The sequence below is a fragment of the Rhinopithecus bieti genome, unplaced genomic scaffold (genome assembly GCF_001698545.2).
Source record: "Rhinopithecus bieti isolate Rb0 unplaced genomic scaffold, ASM169854v2 scaffold_46259, whole genome shotgun sequence".
NCBI lineage: Eukaryota > Metazoa > Chordata > Mammalia > Primates > Cercopithecidae > Rhinopithecus > Rhinopithecus bieti.
Window position 1 is genome coordinate 277,014 of NW_016818844.1, and position 9,556 is coordinate 286,569.

Below are 9,556 nucleotides of genomic sequence, written 5' to 3' on the forward strand. Positions count from 1 at the left end.
TTTTTTTTTTTTGAGACGGAGTCTCGCTCTGCCGCCCAGGCTGGAGTGCCGTGACCGGATCTCAGCTCACTGCAAGCTCCGCCTCCCAGGTTTACGCTATTCTCCTGCCTCAGCCTCCCGAGTAGCTGGGACTACAGGCGCCCACCGCCTCGCCCGGCTAGTTTTTTGTATTTTTTAGTAGAGACGGGGTTTCACAGTGTTAGCCAGGATGGTCTCGATCTCCTGACCTCGTGATCCGCCCGTCTCGGCCTCCCAAAGTGCTGGGATTACAGGCTTGAGCCATATAGGTCACATCTTTAGAAATCATCAATAATGTAGAATTCTGTTCAGTAAAACATACCCTGTTACAGCCCACTCTTGATTTAGGAATAATTCTTAGAAATTTATATCATGTTGGCCAGGCGCGGTGGCTCACGCTTATAATCCCAGCACTCTGGGGGCCGAGGCGGGTGGATCACAAGCTCAGGAGATAGAGACCATCCTGGCTAACATGGTGAAACCCCGTCTCTACTAAAAAATAAAAAAAAAAAAATTAGTCAGGCGTGGTGGCGGGCGCCTGTAGTCCCAGCTACTCGAGAGGCTGAGGCAGGAGAATGGCGTGAACCCGGAAGGCGGAGGTTGCAGTGAGCTGAGACTGGGCCACTGCACTCCAGCCTGGGGGACAGAGCGAGACTCCGCCTCAAAAGAATATATATATATATCATGTTGGGAGAGTTCTTTTTTATAATGTATGATTCTGTTCTTTTTCTTTTAAAAAGACTTAAGTTTAGGTTAATATGTTTTTTAATTCTAATTTACTCCAAGCAGGGCTATAACTGAATGAATATTCTGTTCTTTTTAAACTAATATTCAGGTAAAACCACCTCACCTAATTGATTATCTGCAGCAGAAGAAAACAGAAGGTTATACCATCATTGGAGTGGAACAAACTGCCAAAAGTTTAGACCTAACCCAATATTGCTTTCCTGAGAAATCTCTACTCTTGTTGGGGTAAGAATCTTCTCTTGTCCATAGTATGTTCTCTGAGCCCCAAACTACTGGAAGATGTTAGGTTTTCGGGGTTTTTTTTTTGAGACAGTCTCACTCTGTAGCCCAGGTTGGAGTGTAGTGGCACAGTCTTGGCTCACTGCAACCTCTGCCTCATGGGCTGAAGCAGTTCTCGGGCCTCAGCCTCCAAAGTAGCTGGGATTACAGGCATGCTACACCAGACCCGGGGTTTCACCATGTTGGCCAGGCTGGTCTCGAACTCCTGACCTCAAGTGATCCTCCCACCTTGGCCTCCGTGGTGGGGGGATTATAGGCGTGAGCCACCGTGCCTGGCTAGGAAGATGTTCCCTTTCTGTTTTACAGTTTACCCTGACTCCTGCTCATACCTGCACTTTTCTTTGATTTGTAATATTTTTAAGAAGCCCCGGTCTTTCCTTTTATTTCATCTCTCTGGCATCGTCAGGTGAACACGGAGTTGACCCATCAGTCTTTTTCTTACACTCTTACTTATTTCCCAGTGCTACAGACTTAACTTCATTTGTTAATGTCTCTTTTAGTAACATTCAGAATATCAAAGAGAAAAATAAATACGTAAATAAAAAATAGAGAAAAATTGTTTTTTACAGGAAAACTAACCCTTCTTCCATTTTCTTCCTCAGAAATGAACGTGAGGGAATTCCAGCAAATCTGATCCAGCAGTTGGACGTTTGTGTGGAAATTCCTCAACAGGGCATTATCCGCTCCCTGAACGTCCACGTGAGTGGCGCCCTGCTGATCTGGGAGTACACCAGGCAGCAGCTGCTCTCGCAGGGAGACACCAAGCCATGATGTGCCTTCCTCAGTGAAGTGCTGGTGCTGTTCAAACTTTTTTTAAAAAAACTATTTGGACTAAAGAAACAGATTCTGAAATTTACTGTGATAATTTGTATTTCTTTTTTCTTGCAATTTAATGCCAAAAGTTTGCCATGTGCCTTAAACATATTACTATATATTTTCCCCTTTAATAAACACTTTTTGTTAAATTGTATTCTTCCATTAATAAAATAAGCAGTTGTGGAAATAAAAGAATGGATTTTTAAAGAGATAATTTATTTCCTAGAAACGCCTATTCTCAGAAATGTGGTCTATGATAATACAGAGTTAAAGCAGCGATCATCTGTGAACACTCATACCCTTGAGTCATAAGGAGACCAGGGAGGTTGAGGCGAAGGTTCTGAATGAAGAGGGGTCATCAGCCTCTGTGCCACTTTCCGTCTCGGTACTCCCCTCGGGAAGCACGCTTGGCAGGATGCAGAGCCAGCATCCCTGTGAGGCTCAGAATGCTCAGGCAATAGGCTTTAATCTATTTTTAAGCCATGAACTAGGCCATAATCACTCACAGTAAGTTTATGGTCGGGTGCGGTGGCTCACGCCTGTAATCCCCACACTTTGGGAGGCCAAGGCGGGTGGATCACCTGAGCTCGGGAATTCGAGACCAGCCTGGCCAACGTGGCGAAACCTTGTCTCTATTAAAAATACAAAAATTAGCTGGGTGTGGTGACGTGCACCTGTAATCCTAGCTACCTGGGAGGCTGAGGCAGGAGAATTACTTGAACCTGGGAGACAGAGGCTGCAGTGAGCCGAGATGGCGCCAGTGCACTCCAGCCTGAGTGAGAGAATGAGACTCCATCTCAAAAAAAAAGTTTGTATGAAGTTTTTCATATCACCTTTGCACATGGAGATCAAATAGTGGTTCTGACAACTATGAACATGGACCTAAAGGAATTGAATTACTCCTGTATATCATTATCGAAACAGAATGGAACCTGTAAGTGTTGATGGACTGTTTCTGTTCTTTTGATTTTTTTCTCTGGCATTTATTACTTAATTATGTATAACTATTTATCACTCCCCAGCAATGAACTTCAATTATATCTGGGTCCTTTTTAATAATATTTAAATTTGAGTCCATTACCTGTAAATATTCTCTTCTGTAGTTTTCTTTAGAAATTACTTTTGCAGAAGGGTTGCAAAGACAGTACACAAAGTTTTCATACACCTTTTACCCACATGCCTCTAATGTGATCTGAATAACCATGGTAACCTTCATCAAAACTAAGAAATTAACCATTGATAGTGGTTCTCTTCACTAGTCTATAGGCTTCATTCAGGTATCCCATTTTCCACTCTGTTTTCCACTCTGTTTTCTGCCCCAGGAGCCAACCCAGGATACCACATTGCATGTCCCCTTAGTCTCCTCATATCTCTGACAGATCTTCAGTCTTTCCTTGTCTTTCATGACCTGGACACTTTTGAAGAGTACTGGCCAAGTATTCTGTGAATGTCCCATAATTTGTGTTTTCTCATTAGACTGAGGTTGTGGGTTTTAAGGAAGAACATGCCCGTGGTCAGGTGCCTTCCCATCGCATCGTGTTAGATGGCGCATGGCACTAGCAGGATGGACCACCCCCATCATCGGGTGAAGGCTGCGCTTGCCACATTCTTCTCTGGGAAGCTGCTACCTGTCCCCTTCCTCAGTCTGTTAAAAGTGAGTGACTAGGCTGGGCGCAGTGGCTCACGCCTGTAATCCTAGCACTTTGGAAGGCCGAGGCGGGCGGATCACGAGGTCAGGAGATCAAGACCATCCTGGCTAACACGGTGAAACCCTGTCTCTACTAAAACTACAAAAAATTAGCCAGATGTGGTGGTGGGCACCTGTAGTCCCAGCTACTCAGGAGGCTGAGGCAGGAGAATGGTGTGAACCCAGGAGGCGGAGCTTGCAGTAAGCCAAGACCGCGCCACTGCACTCCAGCTGGGGTGACAGAGGGAGACTCCCATCTCAGGGAAAAAAAAAAAAAAAAGTGAGTCACTAAGCCCAGTCTATACTAAAGGGTAAGGAATGTAAACTCTGTGGTGGGGAGGAGTATCAAAGAATTCAAGGGCCCTTGTTAAAATTACCACAGTAATTACTATTTGGGGGAATACTTGGATGCTATGCAAATTACAAGCCCTGTCAGTGGATGGAGCTAGGGGATCTGTGTATGTCTACCAACCCATGTAGGTACATATCTATAGATGTTTCTGCCTTTATCAATCTAGACACGTGAACATAAATGTGACTTTGTACTGATATCTCTGATACCAATCCAGCACCACAGGATTCATTCTAACATTCACCTCTTGCTTTTAACTGCTTTTTCTGACATAGACCTGGTTCTCATTATCTATATTTACTTATTTGTTCAATCCTAATATAAACATAGTTTCAGAATTGCAAATTTAGCAACTGCGTACAGTTTTTTTTTTGCCCATAGCCTTACAGTATCTGGTCAAAACACCATTTTCCAGTTACTTAGGTCAGTCCCTTTCTTCCCCACCTCTTTGAAAAGGGTTATGTCATGTATTTTATAATACAACTAGACTCATCACAACCTGCATTCCATATTGTAATCCCCCCAATATCCTGGTTGATTTTATTTTAATGTGCATTCAGGGTCACTCTTTGTAGTGCACAGTCTGGGGTTTGACAAGTGTGAACTCACGGATCTGTCACCACAGTGCCATAGAGAACAGTTTTGTCACCCAAAGTTTACTTGTGTAACCCCTTCATGGTCAACGCCTTTCCTCATCCCAACCATTGGTAACCACTGATCTGTTCTCTATTCTTCAGTTTCACCTATTCCAGAATCTTATGAATGGCAGCATATAATATGTAGCCTTTCGGATCTGGCTTCTTCACATAGGAAAGTGCATTTAAAGCTCATCTATGATGTGTGAATCAGAAGTTCATTTTTCCTTATTGCTGAGTGGTATCCCATTGCGTAGATGTATCACAGTTTATCCACTCCTCTGTTTTAGGCATCCGGTTGTTTCAAGGTTTTGGTGATTATGAATAAAGCTACTTTGAATAAATATTCATATACAGGTCTTGTTTTCAGTTGATTTGGTGAAATACCTAGGAGTGTGATTACTGGGTCATAAGGTACGTGTATGTTTAACTGTAAAAAACTATTTTCCAAAGGGGCTTTATTTTTTGCATTTCCAGCAGCAGAGAATGACTGTTGCTCTGCATCCTCAGCAGCACTTGGTGTTGTCAACTTTTTAATTTAAGCCACTCTAATAGGTGTGTAGTGATTCTATAGTTGTGGTATTAATTTGCATTACTCTAATGTTTAATAACGTGGAGCATCTTTTCATATATTTTTTAGAGTATACCTTCTGAGATGTACAAAATCTTATCTTTTAAACTGGATTTTCTTATTTTGAGAATTACAAGATTTATTCTGGATACAAGTTCCTCATAAAACATGATTTGCAAATATTGTCTCTCAGTCTGTAATTTATCTTCATTATTTTAAGAGTATCTTTTGCAGAGCAAAAGTTTTTAATTTTGATAAAGTCCAACTTAGCTTTTACTTGTATGGGTTGTGCTTTTGATGCTTTATCTGAAAATTCATTTCCAAACACAAGATCATGCAGTACTTCTTCATATTTTCTTCTACAGGTTTTATAGTTTTACTTTTACATTTAGATCTATGATCCATTTTGAGTTAATTTTTGTACAAAGCGTGAGGATGTTCAAGTTTATTTTTTGGTGGGTTTGGAAACCCAATTTTTCTAGCACTATTTGTTGAAAAGATGATCCTTTCTGTGTTGAAATGCCTTTGTACTTCTGTCCAGACACAGTTGACTATTTGCATGGGTCTCTATTGTTCCATTAAACTGTATCTTTCGTATTGCCCATACCATACTGTTGATTACCATACCTTTCAAATAAGTCTCGAAATCAAGTAATGTGAATCCTCCAACTTTGTTCTTTTTAGAATTGACTATTTTAGTTCCTTCACTTTTCCATATAAATTTTAGAATCAGCTTGTCAATATCTACAAAAAAGCTTATTCAGATTTTGGTTGGGGTTGTATTGAACCTATAGATCAGATTGGAGAGAATTTAACCATATCTTAACAATAGTGAGTCTTCTAATCCATGAACGCAGTACATTCGTCCCTCAGTATCCATGATGGATTGGCTCCAAGACTCTCTGCAGATACTAAAATCTGCAGATGCTCAAGTTTCTTATATAAAATGGTATAGTATTTGCATATAATCTATACATATCCTCCCTTATACAGGCATACCTCATTTTATTGTGCTTCACAGATAATGCATTTTTTACAAATTGAAGGTTTGTGGCAACCCTGTGTCAAGCAAATCTATCTGTGCCATTTTCTCAGCAGCGTGTGTCTCTCTGTTAGGTTTTGCTAATTCTCACAGTATTTCAAATGTTTTCGTTGCTTTATCTGTTATGGTGATCTGTGATCAGTGATCTTTGATGTTACTTTTATAATTGCTTTGGGGTGCCACAAACTGCACCCATATAAGACGGTGAACTTAATTGATAAATGTGTGTTCTGGCCGGGTGCCGTGGCTCACGCCTGTAATCCCAGCACTTTGGGAGGTCGAAGTGGGCGGATCCCTTGAGGCCAGGAGTTTGCAACCAGCCTGGCCAACATGGTGAAACCCCTCTCTACTAAAAATACAAAAATTAACTGGGCGTGGTGGCACGTGCCTGTAGTCCCAGCTACTCAGGAGGCTGAGGCAGGAGAATCACTTGAACCCAGGAGGCAGAGGTTGCAGTGAGCTGAGATTGTGCCACTGCACTCCAGCCTGGTGACAGAGCAAGACTCCGTCTCAAAAAAAAAAAAAAAAGGGTGTGTTCTGACCGCTCCTCTCACTGACTGCCATCTCTCTTTCTCCTCAGGTCTCCCTATTCCCTGAGACAACAATATTGAAATTAGGCCAACTGATAACACTATTGATGGCCTCTAAAGTGCTCAAGTGAAAGGAAGAGTGGCATGTCTCTGGCTTTAAATCAAAAGCTAGAAATGAAAGAGCTTAGTGAGGAACCCATGTCAAAAGCTGACACAGGCCAAAAGCTAGGCCTCTTGCACCAAATGCTTAGCCAAGTTGTGAATGCAAAAGGAAAAGTTCTTGAAATTAAAAGTGCTACTCCAGTGAACACATAAGAAAGTGAAAATCTTATTGCTGATATGGAGAAAGTTTTTCTGGATAGACGATCAAACCAGCGACAATATTCCCTTAAGCCAAAGCCTTATCCAGACTAAAGCCCTAATTGTCTTCATTTTTATAAAGGCTGAGAGGTAAGGAAGCTACAGCAGAAAACTGTGAAGCTAGCAGACACTGGTTAATGAAGTGTGAGGAAAGAAGCTATCTCCAAAAAAGTGCAAGGTGAAGAAGCAAGTGCTCATGCAGAAGCTGCAGCAAATCATCCCGATCTAGCCAAGATCACTGATGAAGGTGGCTACACTACACAGATTTTCAGTGTAGATGAAACAGCCTTCTTTTGGAAGAGGATGCCATCTAGGACTTTCAGAGCTAGAGAGAAGTCAATGCCTGGCTTCAGAGTTTTAAAGGACAGGCAACTTGTTAGGGGCTAATAATGCAGCAGGTGACTTCAGGTCAAAGGAAGGAACTGCAGATGTGGTGGAAATAACAAAAGAACTAGAATGAGAAGTGAAGTCTGGCCAGGTGCGGTAGCTCATGCCTATAATCCTAGCATTGGGAGGTCAAGGTGGGCAGATCACTTGAGGTGAGGAGTTTGAGACCAGCCTGACCAACATGGTAAAACCCCATCTCTACCAAAAAATACAAAAATTAGCCAGGTGTGGTACGCCTCTATAGTCCCAGCTACTCGGGAGGCTGTCGTGGAAGAATCGCTTGAACCCGGGAAGCAGAGGTTGCAGTGAGCCGAGATCGCACCATTGCACTCCAGCCTGAGTGACAGAGTGAGACCCTGTCTCAAAAAAAAAAAAAAAGCCTGATGTGACATTTGCCATTTGCTGCAATCTCATTATCTTGAGTGGATGAGAAGTTGCTTCTTATGGATGTGAGCAAAGAAAATGGTTTCTTGAGATGGAACCTACTCCTGGTGAAGATGCCGTGAACAGTGCTGAAATAACAAAGCATTTAGAGTATGACATACACTCAGGTGATAAAGCAGCAGCAGGGTTTAAGAGAATTGACTCCAATTTTGGAAGTAGTTCTACTACAGGTAAAATACTATCAAACAGTATTGCACGCTACAGAGAAATCTTTTGTGAAATTAAGAGTCAATCAATACAGCAAACTTAATTGTTAAGAAATTGCCACAGCCACCCCAAACTTCAGCAACCACACCCCTACCCTGATCAGTCTGCAGCCATTAACCTCGAGGCAAGACCCTCTACCAGCAAAAGGATGACAACTCGCTGAAGGCTCCGAGAATCTTTAGCATTTTTTAGTAATAAAGTATTTTAAAATTAAGGTATATACATTAAGTAGACAATGCTATTGCACATTTACTAGACAACAGTATAAACATAACTTTTATGTGTACTGGAAAACCAAAACATTTGTGTAACCCACTCTATTGTGATATTCACTTTAATGCAGTGGTCTGTAACCAAACCTGCAATATATTTGAGATATGCCTGTACTTTAAATCATCTCGATTACTTATAATACCTAATACAATGTAAATGCTATGTAAATAGGTGTTATACTCGATTTTAAATTTTATTATTTTTACTCTTTTGTTTTTCCTTTTCCTGAATATTTTTTGTGCGGGGTTGAATCCATGGATGCAGAACCCGCAGAGCGCCAACTGTATGCCTCTCGATTTAATTTGATGTAGTCTCCTTCCAAGTGTTTTCTAGTTCTCAGCATACAGGCCTCCATATATTATATTTATACCTAAGTATTCCTTTAATTTTTTTTTGGTGCTATTCACAAATGGTATTGTTAAAATTCCAATTGTTTATTGCTGGTATATAGGAATATAGTTTTCCTTGTGTATATTGTCCTTGTTTCCTGCAACTTTTCTATGATTGTCTTGTAGTTCTAGGAGCTCTTTCTGTGCGTCCATTGGTACATTCTGTAAGATAGTATTATATGTGAATAGAGCTGGTTTTAGTTCTTCCTTCCCAGTGTGTACGCTTTTTCTTTTTTGTCTCACTGGACTCGCTAGACATGCAGTTACTGTCCCAACATTAAGTGTGATACTAGCGATGGGCTTTTTAGAGGTGGCTTTTATTATCTCACTTGCATATTTTAAGTTCGCCCTTCTTCCTTATGAACCTTCCACAAACCCTCGTCGTTTCTCACTTGGGCTGTTGTGGTAGCTCTTGCCTGTATTAAAATGCTAACTCCCATTTATTTCACTTCTGTGTATATTATAAATTTCATCTGCGTACCATCCATCCTCTAATTAAAAAAAAAGAAAAAAGCACATGTGTTTATAACAGGTTTTACTTTCTTTCTTAAAAAGAGATTTCTTACTAAATACCATTCTATTTCAGTTCTTCACAGATCTGGTTCTTGATCATCTTCATTATCAAGTGTCGGATACAGGGAACAAGTACTGAGGTTCACTATCATTTAAACTACTACTGTCCCATAGTCAGTGGAGCTTTTTTTAATGTCCAGAAAGAAGACTTTCAATCTTTATGAATAGCCTAGGATTTTGCAGTTGTTTTCGAAGGCTCAAATTGTCCTGCTTCAAATTTTCTTTGAATTTTAAGTAGTCTCTTCT

General features: G+C 41.0%; 1 protein-coding gene across 1 annotated transcript in view; it reads left to right on the forward strand.

Moving 5' to 3' along the window:
- Positions 1-2,071, forward strand: part of TARBP1 (tRNA guanosine 2 -O-methyltransferase TARBP1) — an 87,159-nt gene extending 85,088 nt beyond the window's left edge. The window contains 2 exon segments of the mRNA XM_017857711.1: positions 854-990; positions 1,647-2,071. Coding sequence (XP_017713200.1) covers positions 854-990; positions 1,647-1,815 — 306 coding nt within the window. The 3' untranslated portion in view covers positions 1,816-2,071.
- Positions 2,072-9,556: the final 7,485 nt, after the last annotated feature.